Source organism: Macrotis lagotis, chromosome 4, assembly GCF_037893015.1.
Source record: "Macrotis lagotis isolate mMagLag1 chromosome 4, bilby.v1.9.chrom.fasta, whole genome shotgun sequence".
NCBI lineage: Eukaryota > Metazoa > Chordata > Mammalia > Peramelemorphia > Peramelidae > Macrotis > Macrotis lagotis.
Genome location: NC_133661.1, coordinates 132,547,461 through 132,569,053, shown reverse-complemented (window position 1 = coordinate 132,569,053; position 21,593 = coordinate 132,547,461). Strand labels below are relative to the sequence as shown.

General features: G+C 35.4%; 1 protein-coding gene across 6 annotated transcripts in view; it reads right to left on the bottom strand.

Annotated features, from left to right (window-relative positions):
* Positions 1–307: 307 nt before the first annotated feature.
* The window catches only part of CHD2 (chromodomain helicase DNA binding protein 2), a 149,492-nt gene continuing 128,206 nt past the window's right edge, over positions 308–21,593 (bottom strand). For 5 of the 6 annotated variants that reach the window (XM_074234157.1, XM_074234156.1, XM_074234154.1 and 2 more), the window contains 5 exons: positions 12,557–12,735; positions 9,083–9,182; positions 6,989–7,202; positions 2,487–2,733; positions 308–1,033 (listed from right to left, as the gene is read on the bottom strand). In XM_074234157.1, coding sequence (XP_074090258.1) covers positions 700–1,033; positions 2,487–2,733; positions 6,989–7,202; positions 9,083–9,182; positions 12,557–12,735 — 1,074 coding nt within the window. In that variant the 3' untranslated portion in view covers positions 308–699. Of the gene's footprint in view, positions 1,034–2,486; positions 2,734–6,075; positions 6,111–6,988; positions 7,203–9,082; positions 9,183–12,556; positions 12,736–21,593 lie in introns of all 6 variants that reach the window. The other variant, XM_074234158.1, reaches the window with a different exon arrangement.

The following is a 21,593-nucleotide window of genomic DNA, read 5'->3' as shown; positions in this document are numbered from 1 at the left end:
CAGCTGTGCTAAGCGCCACTACCCTCAGCTCTTAGCCTCCCTTTCTGGGTGGGCCACACCTAAGTCTATTGCTCCTACATTTCTTCCAAGGACATGTTGAGAGCTCATTCAGTCATTTGAAGGGCTCACCATTCACCTTCAAATACTATCATTGCCAGAATGAAATCAGACTTGTTTTTCCCCCATCAGCAGCATCCATCATACAATAGTGAATCAAATCAAGCACTGTTCATTAATTCCTAAGCAGCAATCGTTCATTCCCTCCCCTGACTAAATCAGAATAAGGAAATACTGCACCTAGTTGTAAAAAAAAAAAAAAAAAAAAACAACCAAAAAAAAAAAAAAACCAGGTTACAAATTCAATCAACTCTTGTTCTTCCTTCAATGTGGGACTTAATAACCCCACAAAAGCCCACAGACAAAAATGACACTTCTTTCCTTCTGGCAGCATGGGAGGATAGAATGAAAAATAGAAACTATGGCAGGAGTGTAAGGGTGGTAACCAAAATCGCATCTCCACCAGAACTAACACCTAGGAGAAGTCCTCCCCACTCCCTGAAGTCCTCCTTCAGCCAGTGAGGTGGTAGCAGCAGCATGTTCAGAGTCTCCAGTTACTCATTTTGAAAACTGGTTATCTTTTGGATCAAACCAAAAATCATCAGATGCTTGCTCACTCTTGTTCTCCTTTTGACCTTTGATTTATGTTTTCCGAACATTCCAGTTATAATCTGGGTTGTTTTTTTGTTCTAGTGACCTATCCAGGGGAGACCTGTGATCCAGGGGTGACTTTGAATCATGGGGAGATTTCTGAGATGGTGGTGATCGAGGGTCTGTGACTACAGGGTGTGGAGGGGGTAGTGGCTGTTTGTAGTCTCCTGATTTGTCCGTGTGGAAAGATCGGTAATGGTCTGAAGGTCCCTGGCCATGATAACCCATTGGGGGACGATGATCAGACATTCTCCTGAAATCTTGCTGGTGGTAATTTTGAGGCCTGAACTCATCAGATCTTCGTCGTTTTGAGTCGTGATGATGTCTGAAAATTGAGAAGCAACAAGGTTAGAACCAAAAGAAAAAAATAGTCAATCTTCATTATTCCTTCACCTATTCTCTCACTCCTATATATTTACTATCACACTCAAAACAATCTATAGCAATAAACTAAGTACTACAGGCACAAAGAGCACCTTTCAGAGCTGGTAACATCTCCTGTTTGAATGCAACCTCTGCTGGTTTGAAATAAATTGGTAGAATAGGGACCCTATTCTGGCAGGACAGGATTTGAAGGTGGGTGGGAGACAGCTTGAAGGAGTGTGACAGAGAGAGCTGCCTTAGAGCTGAAGATCCAGGTTTAAATCCTGCTTTTTTTGATAAAAGCTACAGCCATATGGTCCTGGGCATGCCACTTGGTATCCTATTATCCCAGGCTTTAAGACTCTAAGGTACATGGAAGACTCTTATGTGGGAGCTACCTATATTAATAGAATCAGAGTACCATGCCAGCTCCAAATAGTTGAGTGACCCTGAACTAGTCAAGTTTTTCCCACCTGCAAAATGTATGGTCTGACTCTCCATGACCCCATTTGGAATTTTCTTGGCAAAGATACTGGAGTAGTTTGCCATTTCCTTCTCCAGTTAGTTTTCAGATAAGGAAACTGAAGTAAACAGTGTTTAAGACCAGATATGAGCTCACAAAGATGAAACGTCCTGATTCCAAGTGCTCTAGCCACTGCACCACCTAGCTGCCAAATGAACCTAAGCAATGGGTAATTATAATGGCACATCTTCACTCTGAAGAAAAGATTAATCAACTGCTTTTGCATAAGGCACAGAGGGAATATGAAGCTAGAATGTTAGACTATGGACTGAGATGTCAAGTAGTTTTGTTTTAATTTTTGTTGTTGCTATAAGGGAAGGGGGAAGGCTAAAATATATGATCTAAAAATTACTATGATGTAAAAATAAATGGCATTATAAAAAATATTAAGCAACATCAACGAAGGAGTTACTCAGAATTTTCTGTAGTCCTAGAGTTCACTAGCCATACTTGATAGCCCTAATTTGTAAATCTCACTCTTCCTTCCTATTTATGATACACCCTACCTGATACCCCCCAGTCTTTGATGACCACTGTAGCTGGTCATCTACTATCTTCCAGGACCATTTGCCTGGCATTTCTAATTTGCTTCTGTTCTTCACCTTTTTTTTGTTACCTTTTGAGCACAGACTAGTGCTTGCATAATTTCTACATCTCAAATGCAGGCTAGCCATAAAGATAAACACATCTGATTACTAAAGTATTTTCAGATTACTGAACCTTTACAGGAACACTTTTTAAATTTATATAATGAACTCAGACGTCAGTAAATGCATTTGACAAAAATCATTTTGTCATTCTCATTTCATACATAATGAATTTTGAACATAGAAAAATAACTTTCCCCCAATTTTTTGCCCTCATTAGACACATTATTAGATCTTCTCAATACCTGTCATAATAATCTCTGTGTCCCCGATGGTCTCGGTCACTGCTATAAGGGTCATATGGCCTCTTGCGTGACAGGTTGTTCGGACGATAATTCCCAGAACGATGGGGTTCACCATGAGAGCGCCGGTCTCCATAGTGATGATCCTTATACCAATGCGGCTCATACTGGTGATGCCGATCTCCACCCCAAAGCTGGTTGCTGTTGCCACCATAATTGAACTTTCTCTCTCTTTGCCAGTCTCCTCGGTCTATAAGAAAAAATGCCAATCTGGGGTGATCATGGAAAGCAATGACTGGTTTGCCTTCATCTTTGTCCAAGCCAAAGTTCTGGCCCATCTTAAATGAATAATATTATATCTAACCTCCTTTAGAATTCACTATTCATTATTTACAGAGCAGTTTTGTCTGTCTTAAATTTCTTTTCCTAGAGTTTTTATTGAAGTTGACTGATTGATTGATTCTAAACTTAAGAAATGATACTGTGTTATTTATCTACCTAGCTTGAGATTATAGGGAGAGCTGTGATATGGTATTTCACTTGATGTACTTATTCAAAGGAAATGTATTCTGTTAGTGTTGTTCATTTGTTTTTGTGAACTTTGCTACCATAATTGAGAATCTCAATGAACAAACATTTCTTTTATGCCTCTGAATTAGTGATAGAAAGAAACTATAATATGTCTATAAGATTTTAGAAATGACTCATGTTAGCTTTTTTCTTATTATTAGCTTCATATGGGAATGAAACAGTTTTCCTGTAAGTTTTGATGTTAAAAGATTTTTATTGTGACTTTAAGAAATTTTTTTCAAGAATTAGTTCTATATGTACACACACACACACACACACACACACACACACACATATCCTTTTCATAGTTAATAATTATAAGTTGATTTATTGACATTTTACTTTAATTCAAAGAAGTGCTTTTTTATATTAATCCTTAGGTGCTAAATATCCTCCACTCTGCTAAATGTAGAGTTCCTGGTTATAAATTCAGAGTGAATTGAGAAATTCAACTTTAATGATACAGTCCATTAGTTTAAATAAAACTCATTCTCTATCATGATGAATCCAATAACAATTGTTTTTTAAATTGACAACTAAAAAAAATATTTTTCTAAGACATAATCCTAGCTCTGTATACACAACCTATGGACATGTATACATGACACAGTGAACGAAGCCCTGGGCCTGGGTCCAGTCTCAGACACTTACCAGCTGTGCAACCTTGAGTAAATCACTTAATGTCCCTTTGCCTCAGCTTCCTTAACTATAAAGCAGGGATAACAATATGGGTTGCTGTGAGCTTCAAATCATATTTGTAAAGTTCCCTACATCAGGGTCAGGTACAGAGTAAGCATATATGTATGTAAATGCTAATCACCACCTTCCCCTTCTCTTCTAGAATTTTTAAAGTCAATATAATCAGGATACATTTCAAAAATTCATTTGCTGATACCCACAAGATTTATCTGATACTCAAAAAAATCTAATAATTATTTGCCTCTGCTTTAAATGGAAATAAGATATTAAGTATTGTATCTAACTAACTTCTATAAGGGTAAATGAGAATGAATTCTTCCATAACTATTCTAGCCCACATAACAGTACTCAGAGATAACCTAATGACTTTCTTTTCTAAATATATCCCATTTATCATGTATATCGTTTATTTGTCCATATTTGTTTGCTTGCTTTTCTGCCCCTTTTATAAGCTCTTTGAGGGCAGGGACTATCTTTTGCCAGTCTATGATCCCCATGTGCTAGCACATAGTAGACAATAATTCTTAACTCACACAGCCAAAAACTTTGTTCAGCCCTCAATACCTAGACAAGAACTTCCTAATTAGTCCTTTTATCTCCAAATGCTCCCCACTCCAATTCATTTAACCACACAGCTGCAGAATTAATATTCCTAAAACACAGATCCAACCATGTCACTAGCCATTCTCAAAAATCTTCAATAGCTCCCTATTGCCTCAGAATAAATTGCAAAATTCTCACTTTGGCACTTAAAGATCTCACAAATCAAAAAAGAAAAATAGAGGAGCAGAGGTAGATGGGTTCTGCTCTAAGGGTTTTATGAAAAGGGTAGGATAAAAGGAACACCTAGTATAGTAATATATCAGAAAACAGTGGAGCTGGCTAATGCTTGAACATCACTTTTATCTGAAACAAAGTAAAGTTTCTTCTCTCTGTCTCTGCCTTTTTTGTTTGTTTTGACTTTTTTCAAGGCAGTGGGGTTAAGTGACTTGCCCAAGGCCACACAGCTAGGTAATTATTAAGTGTCTGGGGTCGCATTTGAACTCAGGTCCTCCTGACTCCTGGGCTGGTACTCTTTCTATTGTGCCACCTAGCGGCCCAGTCTCTGTCTTTCTCTGTCTCTCTGCTGGGAGTAGGATGTATGGGGTTAAGAGAGCAGATAATACTGAGAAGTGAATAGCTGTAAGCAAAATAAACATCCAGATCCTGAATGGTGAAATTAAACAGAGAAAAGAACTTTGTTTCAAGGACTGACAATTTTGGAAGACTTATCAAATCTGACAAATGCAGTGACTAACCATGTATACAGAGGACCCATGCTGAAGCATGTTACCCACCTCCTGACAAAGAGGTAATGCAATGATGCACCATGTGGGAAGAGATGTATATTTTGGGATATGGTCATTATGTGGGTTTTTGTTGTGCCTAATGATCATGTTACAAGAGATTTCCCTATTCAATTTTTAAACTGGGGTAAAGAGGATAAAAGTAGACTGGCTACAAAAGTAGCAAGAGCAATGCAAAAAAAGGGGGTGGGTGGGACATTTTTTAAAAAAGAACAGAAGGAAATTCTCATATTTTATATACCCATACACACTAAAAAAGCAAGCAGTATGAAAGACTCATGATTTCACATATATTTATTTTTTTGAAAAAACAAAAACAATACCACCCTCCATAATCTGGCTCCCATTTACCTTTCTATCTTTACTCCCTCTAGGTACTACTCTCTGTTCTAGTCAACTTGGACTGCTGCTTCTTCCTGCATATGACATACCACCTTCTACTTGTGCACAAATCCCTCCCAATTCCTACTCTACACCTGTCATATACTTCCTCTTCAACTCTGTATCAGTTTCCTTCAAAGACTTTTCCCAGTCTTCTCAGTTATTAGCTGATTTTTAAATAGATTGTTGTATTATCTAATCCATCTATCCTCCACCCCCACCGGAAGCTCCTTGGTTTTTGTATGTACAGCCCACTACACCATACTCCTAGATAATCAATTTTTGATATGGAATTGAAGTACAGGGATCAAATGAACCTGGAAAGAGGTATAGATAGAAACTAAAACCACAAACAAAAGGAAACCTGACTTTTCATTTTTCTGGGTAATCTAATGTTTTCCTGCTAGAATGAACAGATGATGACTTTGAAAAATATGTATAAAAGAAAAATATGAGAGAATCTAAAACCAGTAACACAACTTGCCCAAATGCTAACAGTCAATCAAGGAAACTAACTTCAATTTGTTGATATGGACAAGAAACAGTCAAGGGACCTAAAAATGAAAAGCTATTTTCTTAACTGACTACACACATACCCAAAACAACTGCTGAAGACAGTTTCCCAAACCATCTGGAAAAGAAGGAAATGAACACGGAGTATCAATATCTGAGTCTCTGTGGTACATTAGAAATTCTTAAAGCAAATGATGTAGCACCTACTAGGTAGGTCAACAAATAAAGTGCTGGACACAGAGTTAGGAAAAGCTGAATTAAATTCTAGCCTTTGATACTTATTAGCAGTGAAACCCTGGGTAAGGAATTTATTTAATTTTTGTCTGCCTTTGTTCCTCAACTGTAAATTGGAGTTCAAAGTAGAACCTAACTTCCAGGGTTGTGATCAAGGTAAAATGATTGTCTGTTAAAGTGTTTTGAAAACATAAAGAAGTAGTAGTAGTTGTTGTTATATCATTAAGCATCATGATGAACTAAGTTGGATTAAACAACATTTGCTTTCTTCTTGAGCTCACCAGAAGGTGAGTTCCTGATTAGTAAAAGAGGGTACTAAAAGAAAAAGAGTGATGAGTACAAAGTTTAGAGGAAAGAAATAGAATATTTCCATTTCCTTAGTAAATTAGTAAGTAACCTATCTGCTTAGTAAGAGATAAATTGCTTTAGATGCTCCTAAAACTAAATTTAATGAAGAAAAACACTCTAATGTCTAGAGAATCATTATGAAACAAATTCCTGTGAAAAGTGGCACTCAAGGGGTAGTTAGGTGGCGCAGTGGAATCCAGAGAACCTGGGTTCAAATGTGACCTAAGATAATACTTACTTAGCTATATGACTGTGGACAAGTCAATTAACCCCATTGCCTTGCAAAAAGATTTAAAAAAAAGAAAAAGAGCACTCAAAAAGAATGTTAAGCAAAGAGATTTGGTTACTGACATCAAAGAATGGAAATAATTCTTAATTTGGCATCTAGTCTAAAAACCACATTGAAAGACCTACCTGCATTGCTAAAATGTCTCTTGTTGGGATGACCATAGTTATCTCGCTGGTGGCCATGTATTTGTTGTCCATGGGAAGGAGGCAAATGAAGCTTTTGAGTGTGAAGGTTGTGGGGTGTATGAGATTGAGACATCAAAGAATCCCGGCTTGAACCTGAAGGTTCTGGACGAAATGGTTTTTTACTGCCAGATATGTCATCTTTCTTCTTTTGCTCCTGAAAGGATATAAAATAGAAAACCTTCAAGAATTAAGAGACAATCACTGACTTAATTCTACTGGTCTGACTGAATTTTGCCCACTTATTGTCATACCTTGCCATAAGTAATTTATACACTGGGGTACAGCAAGGGTTGTATATGTATAAACCATATATATCACATTTCAAGTCTAATCTGTAATTCTAATAGCAATACAATTTTCACCAAAATTCTGATCCATTCCTTCAAGGAAACCTCCAGTGGTTCATATCTGCTATAAAATCAGGTGGAAAAGTCTATAAATTCCTAAATTTAGGAATGGTAAGGTGACTTATGTAAGTTACAAAACTATTTAAAATCCTAAGGACTATTATTATCCCCATTAAACTAAGCAGAATAGAGAGAACCTCTAAGTACTAAGTAGGAACATACTGACCTGCCTTTCTGTGCCTTTTAAAATTTATCAAAATAAATTAGCAAAGTAAACCTTAAAATTCATGGGTACCTATTGTAATGAGTTCATTACTTTATTATGCTTATTTCACCAACTTTTGATGTATTACTAAAATCACCCTTTCCCTCCAACCCAAAGGATATTAATATTGCAGTTGGTTTTTGAATGGCTATTTTTTGGAAAGAGCAATGAATTTATAATTAGGAGACATGGGCTTGAATCCCAGATCTCCTTCTTTCAGATGACTATGGGCAGTTCCTTTAACTTCTTTTATTTTTGTTTTCTCCTCATAGGAAGAAGTGGCCAAGTGACTGATCTCTAAGATCTCTTCTAGTTCTAAATCTGACAATCCAATAAAATAACCCAAAGAGCTGCTCTTTCCAAGAAGTTTTCCTTGACAGTTTTAGTTTACTATGAGTTTTCCTTTTTTAAAAAAACAAAATGTAATACTTGCTATATTGTTTTTTGTACTCTATAGATCAAATTATAAGTTGTTTGAGAGCAGAAAAGGTATATTTCCCAGTATAATATCTAATTTAATTCAGAAAAACTAGCCAGTGCTTCCTTAAGTTGACTTGATTAAATGGTTTTGCCCACTTGGGCTTTATCTAACAGAATAACTTACAATTCACAAATAAGCATGGTTCTCCTAGGAACATACCTTTTACTGAAGCAATTACTTCAATTCAATTTTAACTGTCCTCATTGTAAGAAAAGGAAGACAAAGGAATCTTCTTCATACTCCCGCCTATACTGTCTCCTAAATAATGGAGTGATAGGTGCTCTATGCACAAGCAGAAGATAACTAAATATGACCCAGAAGTAATAGGAAATATTCTCTTCATTGCATATTTAGGTTTTACTGTGACCAAGCTTCAATGTTCTGTTTTGTGCTAGGCACTGTGTACACACACACACACACACACACACACACACACACACACCACATATGTATAAAAAGAGGAGGTGCCATCATTTCTTGGAGGTTTAAGACTGGTTTTTTATGCATTTGACACTATCCATTAGATCAAGGGGGCAGTTAGGTGGTGTAGTAGATAGAGCACTGGGACTAGAGTCAGGAAGACCCAAGTTCAAATCTGGCAAGACACTACCTAGTTGTGGGACCCTGGCAAGTCACTTAAGCCTGTTTGCTTCAGTTTCCTCATCTGCAAAAAGATTTGGAAAAGGAAATGGCAAACCAGAATATTTACCAAGAAAACCTTAAAATGGGATAACGAAGAGTTGAACATGATTGAAATGACTGAACAAAAAACAACTTATTCTACTGCTAATAATATTTATTTTGCAACTCCCCTATGGCAAGATGAAAAAAAGGGGGCAATATATTAATGCAAAAAACAATATTCCCAGGGAAAAATAAATCAAGGAATATTGGAAAAGGTTTTTTTGTTTCCTAAGATTAGGATTAAATTAGGGTTTTACCTCCTCCTCCTGAGATCTTTTCTTATGAGCCATTTTGTATAATTTGTGAAGTTTCCGAGCATCAAATTCTGTGAACTTGGATACAAAAATCCACAGGTTCCTACAAGAATAGTAACAGAATTACAGAAATAAGTACCAGTCTTTTCTCTTCTCCTCCTCCCTTCATTTTCTCCCCCCCCATATAAATAGCATACTACTGAATTTTTGAGTTGTATGATCTATTGATACACAGTTTATAGAAATATTCGTTCAGAATTTTATTTAAGTAGTGTAAACTTCATATAATATTACTGACAGAGAGTTAGAATGGAAGGTCAAGAAACTTGATATTTATCCCTATCAATTATTCAGTGACTTTGAACAAATCATTGTATTATTCTCTGTTTCAATTTCCCTTTCTGAAAAAAAAATAGTCTTTAATCCTATCTGTCCCCAGAAACAGATATGGCAAATGTCTTCGAAGTGTTTTGGGGGTTTATAACAGAAAGAAAAAAAAGCTTTTATTTCATTCACAAGAGTACCTAAAATCAGGTTCTTTCTCCCTCTAGAACTCAGGTCTAAGATACCTTTCCTACTCTTCCTGCCTCCCACCCCTGAATCTGTCAAAAACATCACTATTACCCCAATCACCTCTGCTAGAAAACAGTCATTTCTGACTATTCTTCTTTTCCCCACCAAAACACATTTTTGTACTGTCTCTTCTTTTGAAAAATGAGTCTCAGTACACACTGCTATCATGGAAGTCCAGAACCTTCTATTAATTCATATGTGGATTATTGCAAAGGCAGCCATTACATGATTAAAGTATTTTTTAGAAAGAACAATCTGGTAGGAGTATGATGGGTAATCTGGAGAAAGTTGAAAATTCCTTGATATTCATCTTTGTCACTCCTTTCCCCTTGCCACTTCTAACTATGTCAAGTTTAAACATCTCTACCTGACTTTCAAAGATCATTAAGGCCCCATAGGCATCTTGAATTCATTATGTCTACAATTCATTATATTTCTCTATAAATCCACCCTCCTCCAAACTTCCCCTTCTTCTGGATAACTTCTCTTCACCAGATCTAAAAGCCACTCTTCCTTCTCACTCAATTCCTATTTCCAGTCAGTTGTTGATTCCAATACTACAATATTTCTCACATCCAGGTCCTCTTGAGTCACTGTTCTGTTTCTCATTGGAAATGTTCCATTAGTCAACTAATTGGTCACCTCCTTATTTCTAGTTTCTACCTTCTCCAAGCCTTTCTCCACCCAGATGCCAAAAAGATGTTCTTAAAAATATATCTGCATCACACTTGTCTCATACTCATTGTTTTTCCCTATGGCTTTGCTTCCTATTGCTTCTAAGACAAAATATGAATTCTCAGTCTACCATTTGAAGAATTCTACAATTGACTCCCAGCTACCTTTACAGTCTTATTTTTCAACACTTCCACTTTGCACATTTTCATTCCAATCAAACTGTCCTAGTTGTTCCCCATAAATGATACTCCATCTTCTACCTCTAGCTCTTTGTAAATGGTCTCCTGTGCCTAGAATGCACTCTTCTCACTCTGTATCATAAAATCTTTACCTTCTTTCAAAGCACTGCTCAAGTGTAATTCTAGGAAGACTCCTAGTCTCTTACTGCAGCTATTAGTACTCTCTCCCTATTAAAAATACTTTGAATAAAATTTTCTTTGTACATGTTGGATCCTACAATAGAATATAAGCTCGAGGGCAGAAACTATTTTGTTTTTATCTTTGTAATTCCAGCACCTTGCAGTGTGGTATACTTAGCACTTGCAATGTATTTGCAATGTATATTATACTTGATAAATGTTTTGAATTAATACATTAAATACATCTGCCATAATATGACTGTAGTCAATTTTATTCTTCACCCACCCATCTAGAAAAATCCCTTTACTCTGATTTGCCTGAATATCCTGTTGCTTTCAGCTTGGAATACCTTCTCCTTTCTACATAAAGAAATTCAATTCATCCCTCCAAAGTCCAAATGAAATCCTACCTACTCTCATAAAGCCTTTCCTGATTGATATTCAGATTCCCAGTAATTTTTTTCCTTTGAACACCCACTCCACTTATGGATTATGTACTCTCCTCTACTGTTCTCTAGTTGTTTTATAAACACTATTCTATTTATTCTCAGCAACACTGTAAGCTTTCCAAAGGCAAGCATTTGCAACTATTTTTTTTCAGTATTCCCCTTATCTCTATGCTGTTCTAACTAATAACAGTAGTGGAAAAAAAGCTGATTGTTAACATAGGACTAAAATATCTGTAATATTATTCTTTCCTAAAATCCTTATAACAACCTGTTAGGCAAGAACTTTATTATCCCCAATTTATATATGGGAAAACAATCCAAGAGAAGCTAAGTGAATTTCTCCATGATCAAACAATAAGTATCAGAGATAATTTTTAATCAACTCTTTTCTGATTTTAAGATCTCTTTATTACAACATCTCAACTCTTTACCGTACTCTAAGTACTTAGTAAATTCTATTAACTAGCGTCTGGATTTTAGGCTTCTTTTAAACTGAGATTAATCACTTCTAAAAACATGATAGTTTAAATGACAGTTTAATTCATAGAGATACTATGATAAGGGTCTTAGGAAAAGGGAAGTAAATCTGTTCCTTAGTGGCTATCAGGAATGACATTCAGTAAATATCAATATAGATCTAAAACTCTGACTATATTCTAAAAATAAGTGAATATATTATATAAAATCATCTTATTTAAATATGGAACTTATAAAGAAATCTATATAAAGTAAATTATTAAAAATAAATATGAAAAGCAACTTAATTTTATCTTCTTTGGAATGCCTGATGAAATATTTCTAAATTATTATCAAATACATCTTTCAGCACACCAAAGTCTATATACACTAACTCAACAAATATTTATTTTGTTTCTTCTGCACTCTTTCTGGGCAGAGTATAGTTGTTGGTATAACAAAAGATATAAAAATAAATAAGAAACAGTCCTTGTTTTCATGAAGCTAGCAATCTTACACACCTTTGGGTTGGTCATTTCACCTAAAACTATCCTGAATTATCATTTTTGAAAAAATAAAGCAATAATAGACTTGAACATGACAACAGAAGAACTAATGCCAATTTTCATTCCAGATCTAATACTAACTTGTGTGAACTCAACTAGACTGAACTAGTTTAAGGTCTCTTTCAACCCAAAAGACTCCTTTCTAATAAATCTGGAACTTTATTTCTGGAAGAAATAACTGAAGTCAATATCACTGATACCATTGGCTCCACTCAGACAAATAATTTCCCTCCCACTCAAACAACTGGTACATAGATAAGTAGTATAACTTAGGTTCAGAAGATTGCTATGCCTTCAATGACACTTTCCATGAATAGTTGGGGAGATAAATTCTATTGCCATTTTACATTTTTCCTATTAAAAATCACTTTGGCCAAATTAAATGCAAAGTTCAGTTACCTCCTCCACAGTTTGATGTGATCCTGATCAGAGTAGGCTTTAAGGCACTCTGATATTCGGTCTCCAATCTTCAGGAGGCAGTTTCGGGTGTGCTCTAGCTGTTCCTGCACAGTGAGTCCCTTGTCTGGTTTATCCAGCTGCTTCAAAGCCTTTTTCACTGGCCTCATCCTCTCTTTGCACTAGGGTAGAGTAACAGAGTAGAGATTACATTTACTTTTACACAGAAATCTTCTACTCCCTTGCTTTTTATGCATAATGTTCCCAACTGAGGAAGTACCAAGACACACAAAAACATATGCCCTAAATAGTAATATACTCTGAGGCAACCAAAGCAGAAGTATAATTTCTAAAAAGCAAAGAAATACAAAAGTGTTGTGAATTGTCATCAAGTCAGATATTTCTATATCCAAGAAAACAGAAGAGACATTTGATTTGATCGATATTTAACTGAATACTATTAGAGATAACTACTGAATTCCTTCAATTTATATAGATTCAATTTGTCAAGATTTCATAAGAATTTGCTATGTACAGAGCACTAAGGAAAATAAAGAGTTAATGAAAGAGATCTTGTTCTGCAAGGGGCTCACAGTATAGTGAAAGCTACAATTCGTATGTAAAAAACAGTAATACAGAATAAATAGATCATGAAGGTGCATAAAAGAAACATTAAGTGCTAATGTGAAGTTCAAGGAAAGAAAGGGAAGGATTGTGAGAAAGGGAAATCAGGAAATACTTCACATAGGGAGAAGCATCTGATCTAAATCTTGAAGGATAGCTGAGATTTTAATTGGTTAAGGAAGCTTCATGGTTAGGCAATGGTATAATATATCTGATAATGAGATAATATTTGTAAAATGTTTAGTGCAGTGTCTGGCATTCATTCTCTTCCCTTTATATAATAAAGCTTAGAATATATATATAGTTAGTTTTATGCAACTACTCATAGATAGGACAGAGAGCATGGAATATTATATTAAGCAGAGGAATATGAAAATACGAAGAGTGAAGTATGGACTGAGAAAGGGATTTCTATTTCTGTACCACAACTTAAATTACAGGAATGACAGGGTCCTCAAAGTGAAAGCATAGCTGATAAAACATTTTTCTGATGTCTAGAAAATTTAAACAAATTTTAAACTTAAAAAAATGAAGTGGAGAAAAACTGCCCAAGTCTTATCCACCAAGTTGTATTGCAAAGATTCTAACTACCCTAGGAAAAAAAGAACAGCAACCAAGACATACAGAAGATCAGAGAACACAAAATTCAAGAATAAAAAAAAAATACTAAATCCATGGTATCAAAATTTACAAAGAAATTTAAAATTTAGGTAAAGATTCTATTCTCTCCTTTGATCCTTATTTTTCTACCAGTATAGCTAAAAAAGGAAATTTTCAGGGTATTTAAGAAATGCTGTTGTTGGGGCGGCTAGGTGGCACAGTGGAGAGAGCACCAGCCCTGGAGTCAGGAGTACCTAAGTTCAAATCCAGCCTCAGACACTTAATAATTACCTAGCTGTGTGGCCTTGCGCAAGCCACTTAACCCCATCACCTTGCAAAAAAACCTTAAAAAAAATGCTGTTCTAAATTGAGTCCATATTACTTTAAGAGAGTTAAAAACTTAAGTGTCAATACCATTCAAACAAATATTTGTTGAATAAATAAATCAGATACATCATTTGCTTTAAGGGTTTTAAATATCTGACTTGTTGAAAATACAAAAAAAATCAGGGTAAGAGGTAGTTATAATGAGAGGAAAAAGGAGGATCGAACAATAATTAAGGTCTTTGCTTAAACTTCTTCAAGCACTGGTGGCCATGGACTCTTATGTTTTGTGAACTTCTGAATGTGTTAGTAGACATACATAGGAGAAGCACTTCTGGTCAAAATGAATGGGATACATGCTAGTTTTCATATATCTATTCCAGCAAGACCATGAAGTTTGCATCATGAATAATGATCAAGAAATCCAATAAGAAACTAGAGCAAATTACATCTTCTACTCCAGAACTACCTCAGAAGAAGTCGGTCAGAAAAGCCTATGGCATGTCAGACAAAGCCAACATCAGTGCATCTGACTATAACCGGATTGGTCACAGCAATATGCAGCTTTAGGAAATGAAAGGAGAGCGCTTTCCCTAGAAAGCCCCAGCATAATTGGAAATCCTTAGGATAGGGACTTAACCAGCACAAGGAAGTAGCCTTACATAGAAACCAGCATGGGTACTATAGAAGCCAGAGAAGGATACCCCAAGTCCAAGAGTTCTAAGGTCCAAAATACTCTATCCTAAGACATAAGAGTTAAGTCCTGAAAGTCTACAACTCAGAATCTCAATCTCTTAGTCTTGACCTAAATCACAACCAAGAAGAAATGACCATCCTACCCAAAAGCCTAGAGTGAAGGGTAGGAATGGCTGCTGGTAGTACAAGGTACCAAATTAGAATTAAAGCTAGAAAGATGATTAAATCAAAGAAAACACCCATTAGTGTAACAATTTTTATAAATCTAGATTAGAGATCCCCAAGAAGGAGCAAGTTTCTCCCTTAAGAATTAACAACTGGGGGGCAGCTAGGTGGCACAATGGATAGAGCACCAGCCCTGGAGTCAGGAGGACCTGAGTTCAAATACGGTCTCAGACACTTAATAATTACCAAGCTGTGTGGCCTTGGGCAAGCTATTTAACCCCATTGCCTAGCAAAAACTAAAACAAAACAAAACAAAAAACTAACAACTGTACAAAAGAGAGACTCAAAGAAAAAAGGACATGAACAGGCAGTTTTCAAAAGAAGAAATTAAAGCTATATACAATCATATCAAAAAATAATCCAAATCATTACTGCAAATGCAAATTAAAACAATTATAAGGTACCACTTCATACCTATCAGATTGGTTAAATGACAAAAAGGGAAAACAATAAATGTTGGAGAGGTTGTAGGAAAATTGGGACAGTTTTTTGCACTGTTGGTGGAGTTGTGAACTAATCCAGCCTTTCTGGAGAGCAATATGGAACTATACCCAAAAGTAACAAAACTGTTCAAACTCTTTGACCCTGAAAAAAAAAATACTAGGTCTCTAGCCAGAAGAAATTATTAAAAATGGGAAAAGTCTCCCATGTTCCAAAATATTTATAGCAGCTCTTTTTGTAGTGGCAAAGATTTGGAAATTGAGGAGATTTCCATCAATTAGGGAATGGCTGAACACAAGTTATGGTACATGAATGTTAAAGGGTACTATTGTTCTATAAGAAATATGAATGGTTGGACTCTAGAGAAGCCTGGAATGAATTACAGGAATTGATGCTGAGTGAAGGGAGCAGAACCAAGAGAACACTGTATATATTAACAACATTGTGAGATCCTGAAGGATGCAGCTCCTCTCAACAGTTCAGAGAGTTCAGACAAACCTGGGAGACCTGTTATGGATAAACCACCCATATCCACATGAAGAAAAACAAACAAAACAAACTACAGAATCTGAATGAACACTATATTCACTTTTTAAAAATTTCTCTTACGTTTTTCCTTCCTATCCCATGGTTTTCTTTCTTTTCCCTTAGTCCAAATTCTTCATACAGAAAATGAGTAATATGTACAAATATTGTACAGATGAATATACAATGTTCACTACATTGTTCTGCACTGAGGTGAGTGGGATGGGAAGGAAGGGTGGAAAAAAATTGTGTAAAATTTGTATGTGGATGAATGTTGAAAAACTTTCAAGATATATAATTGGAAAAATGAAATAAAATGTAAATTATAAAATAAATAAAAATAACAAAACTACCAAAGAATTTCTTAGGATGATAAAAAAATTCATATGTATGTATAAAAAGAATCTCAGAGGAAATAATGAAAAGAGGGAACAAAGAGGGCCTAGTGGTGTCAAATCTCAAAAGATACTATGAAAACAACTTAAGACTAGATCAGAGGCAAAAAAAAAAAGACTAGGTCAGAAAAAAGCAAATGCAGAGCAAATGTTTCTAGTACCCTAATTTTTAATAAACATACCTTGGTTGTTAGAATAAAATCTCATTATATGGCAAAAACTGCTAGGAAAATTGGACAGTAATATAAAAGAAATTAGACTTAAATTAATATTTCACACTTATACCAAGATAAGTTCCTGAACAGATTACTGACCAACATGTCAAAAGTCACATCTTGAACATACTAGAAAAACTTGGAAAAATCACCTATAAGGTCAGTAGGAAAAAGTTTATAATAAACAAGGGATAGAGGAGATCACAGCAGATAAAATGGATATTTTTTATTAAATAAAATTTAAGGGGGCAGCTACTAAGGGGCTCAATATATAGTGCACAGACCCTGGAGTCAGGAGGATCTAAATTCAAATTTTAATTATTAATTTAATTAATAATTACCTACTGTGTGACCTTGGGCAAGTCACTTAGCTCCACTGCCTTAAAAATAAAATTTTTAAAAATAAATAAAATTCAAAAGTGTCTGCACAATTATAATAAAGCTAAGATTAAAAAGGAAAACAACTGAGATAAAAAAAAATCTACATAAGTTTCTCTGATAAGGGTCTTATTTCCATATATATTTTTTTTTCAAGGAGAAAAATCTATTTTGTTTGACTATAAATATTTGTTGCCAAGTAATTTGCATGATAAGAGGTAGAGAGAAAGAGAGAGAGCAGGCTTCTGCTAATAAAAAAAATAATTAAAGAGAATGATTAGAGTACTATAGTTGTGGATACTGCCAGCTGAGGTCACTATTTTCTTATTCGCTTAATTGTTTTACTTTGTTCTAGGCAAGTAGGAATAATATGTAAATATTTGTAATGTAGAAACAAAACATATCAATAAATATGGGGGGGGGGGGGAAGAAGGCAAAAGAATTCACTGACCACTTCCTAAAAGAAACTATTTCAAAAAAAGGTCTAGAAATGTCACACCCAAATCCACGGTTTCTGGGTCAATAATAGAAAAAATAATAACGTAAGCATCCCAAAAGATACAGAGGAAATACCTAGAGAATAGATGGGATCACACAAGAGTTGGGCACATATACTATAAATGGAAGGAGATCTTGGATATTCAAAACAATATTCAAAAATAAATAAAACATATGAACAAACATCTAAGAATAACAAACTGCTGAGTATCACCCTGGTGAGGTTAAAAAAAATCTTTAAGGGAATAGAGGACGACTTTCAAGTATTCATGAAAAGACCAGAAATGAGTAGGATTGAAATAAAGTTAAGAGGAAACTAGAATAAAGAATCTAGAGAAATCTAGAAATTCAAAAGAAATCTAGACCTGGAATGCTTGCAGAGGATCCTGGGTTAAACACACAATGAAGTGAGAAGAACCACAAAAATAATTTGTTTAAGGACAGCAATATTGTAAAAGAAAAACTCTGAAAGACTTAAGAACTCAGATCAATGAAAATTTCAATCAAGTCTTCAGGGAAACTATGATGAAGCATGATAGCTATGGTCTGACAAAGAGGAGCTGGCACAAAGTACAGAAAGAGACATACATTATTTGGTGAAGTTACTGTATGGATTTGTCTTGCTTGACTATGCCTATCTGTCACAAGAGTTTATCATTTTCTTATTCTGTTTTTATTTGGTAAAGGAGGATAGCAACAGTGATATAAAAAATAGGCAGTGAAATACTATTTAAAATGCAAAGAAGAAAATGAAAATAACCACAGACATGCAGTAATTTTGAAAGTAATGTGCAAAATATATTGTGTGCATGTGTATTTTTTTAAAGATTATATGTTTACTTTCATTAACATCTATGTATTCTATTTTTTTTAATTTAAGGCAATGACTTGCCCAAGGTAACACAGCTAGGCACTTATTAAGTGTCTGAATACAGATTTGTCAGGTCCTCCTGACTCCAGGGCTGGTGCTCTATCTATTGTGCCACCTAGCTGCCCTCTATATGTATATGTTTAAAGAAGAAAGTAGTATGAAAAAGAGACATTTTCATATAGGATGCTTTTGTGTTCTGTTTTAGATATATGGAAATGTCTTTTTTCAGTGTTTTCATTTCAAAATTTTAACAAAGAAATACATAGGGATTTTTTAGCTATGTTGGAAGAAAAAAAGAGGATCAAAGAAGAGATGTGACCTTTGTTTGGGTCAGATGGAATAATGATAATTAACAACAGAGAGAAGGTAGAGCAAATGAATTTTTTTTTACTTTATTTCCTCTGTAAAGGAGAATAACTTGTACAATGGAAATGACAAAACAAAAATTACTAGCAGGGAGTTAATATCTAAGAAGATACCAAGAAAGCACCTAGTTCAAATTAACTTTATTATCTTATCCTGAAAGAACTGGCAGGTGTGATTACTGAATCACTTTTTTTTGTAAGTGACCAAAAAAAAAGTCACTTTTTAATTTAAGGCAATGGCATTAAGTGACTTGCCCAAGGTCACACAGCTAGGTAATTAGCAAGTGTCTGAGGCCACATTTGAACTCAGGTCCTTCTGACACCAGGGTCAGTGCTCTATCCACTGCACCATGTAGCTGACCCATGATTCACTTTTAATGATATCTAAAATATCATGGAAAATGAGAGTACTACAAAATTGGAGAAAGGCAAATATCTTAATTTTCAAAAAAGAGAACAAATATGTAGACTCCAGACCAGTTAGTTTGACTTTGATTCCTGGGAAAACTCAAATATCTAGAAAGGGAAGCAGTAAATTACAGAGTCAGCACAGCTTCATCAAGAATAGGTCATGCCAAAGAATTGGAAATCAAGTAAATGTCTTCCAGTTGGGGAATGGCTTAGCAAACTGTGGTATTATGTAGTCATGGAACACTATTGTTCTATTAGAAACCATGAGGGATGGAAATTCAAGGAAGCCTGGAGGGATTTGCATGAACTGATGCTGAGTGAGATGAGCAGAACCAGAAAAACACTGTGCAACAGGGGGGTGACGATCAACCTTGATGGACTTGCTCATTCCATCAGTGCAACAACCAGGGACAATTTTAGGCTGTCTGCAATGGAGAATACCATCTGTATCCAAGAGAAAAAGTTGTGGAGTTTGAACAAACACCAAAGACTATTACCTTAAATTTAGAAAAAAAAATTGATATCTTATTGTCTGATCTTGCTATCTCTTATACTTTATGTTTCTTCCTTAAGGATATAATTTCTCTCTCAACACATTCAATTTGAATCAATGTATACCAAGGAAACAATGTAAATACTAACAAACTGCCTTCTGTGGGGAGTGGGGGGGAAGAAGTAAGATTAGGGGGAAAATTGTAAAACTCAAAATAAATAAAATCTTAAAAAAAAAAAAAGGTCATGCCAGACTAACTTCATATCCTTTTTTTGATAGGATTACTTAACCTAATAAATGATAGGAATCTTGTGGATACAGATTGATGATGTATGTCCTTCATTTTTGAATAAGACCATGACACCAGCGAGTGATGCCATGACATGCACGTGAATTGTATTTCAGAGAAAGGAGTGCTGTGGTAAGTACCAGCCTCACTTTTTCCTCCAGAGTCATCTGGGTCAGTGTCCAGATATGAATCAGAATGACTGGAGACTGCCCTGGATGTAAGGCAATTGGGTTTAAGTCATCTACCCATGGTCACACAAGCTAATAAGTGTCTGAGGCTGGATTTGAATTTAGGTCCTCCTGACTCAGGGCCAGCATTTTACCAAGCTTTTCATAAAATACCATAATGATTTTGTGGAAGGGAGAAGGGCTCAAAAAAATAGTTAATGGCTCAAGATCAATGTGGTAAGAAGTCTCCAGTGTAATATTCTAGGGAGCTCTACTCCAACTTGTGCTGTTCTACATTTTTATCAATGACTTAGAAAAAGGCATTTAAACTTAAAGATAAAAAAAAAATGTGAGGGATAGGTAGAGTTACAGAGTCAGGATCATGATATAATAGGGCTCTGGGCTATGTCTAATGAAATTCTCTAAAAATCTGTCCTGCTCAACATTTTTTATCAGAAACTTGGATAAAAGTATAGATGGAATGCTTATCAAATAGAAGAGAAGACAAAACTAGGAGGAATAACTAACAGTATGTAGTTATTATAAATGGTAGAATCAGGAGTACAAAATACATATTGACAGGATATTTTAAATTTGCTTGGATGAATTAGATGAAGTTCAATAGGGATAAAGTCTTATATTGGGGTTCAAATTAACAACTTAACTAGCACAGGATGCATGCAGCATAGTTGGCAACAATTGCCTAGGGGTTTTATTGGAGTATAAATGCAATGTCAATGAAGATTATGACACAGTACCCAAAGAAATCTGATGGCACCAAAAGTAGCATAACTTCCAGGAATAAAGAACAAATGATTTTGCTTTATTTGGAATATTTTAGTAATGTTTGAATGGCAGTTTGAAAATGGTAGTGATGGGGCAGCTAGGTGGTGCAGTGGATAGAGTACTGGCCCTGGAGTCAGGAGTACCCGAGTTCAAATTCAGCCTCAGACACTTAATAATTACCTAGCTGTGTGGCCTTGGCCAAGCCACTTAACCCCACTGCCTTGCAAAAAAAAAAAAAAAGAAAAAAGAAAAAATGGTAGTGATACTGGGGACAGGTGGCCCCAAAATTGCAGATATCCTTCAGTCCATGCTATATGAAGATTGTTTCAAAGAACAAGGGATATATGGTGTGGAGACGGGAGGATGTGAGGCAGGAAATGTTGCCTGCTGTCAAATACTTGAAGAATTATCATATGAGAAAGGGTTTAGACTTGTTCTGTCTAGACCCAGGGAAGAACCCAGAGCAATGTGGGAAAGCTGCAAAGGGCAAATTTAAGTATGATATAAAAGGAATCTTCCTAATAAATTCCGCTATTCAGAAAAGAGAGTTCCTGGATTCCACATTATTGGAGGTATCAAAGCTGTGGCTAGATAACTATCAAGATGGGATATACCCTGGGGATCCCTGTTAAGGTATAAAACGAACTAAGTACTCACACTATGGTGCTTTCCATCTCTAAAATTTCTGATTCTATAATTCACTACAGAGGGGAAGAAGACTGAAAAGTGAAGTACCA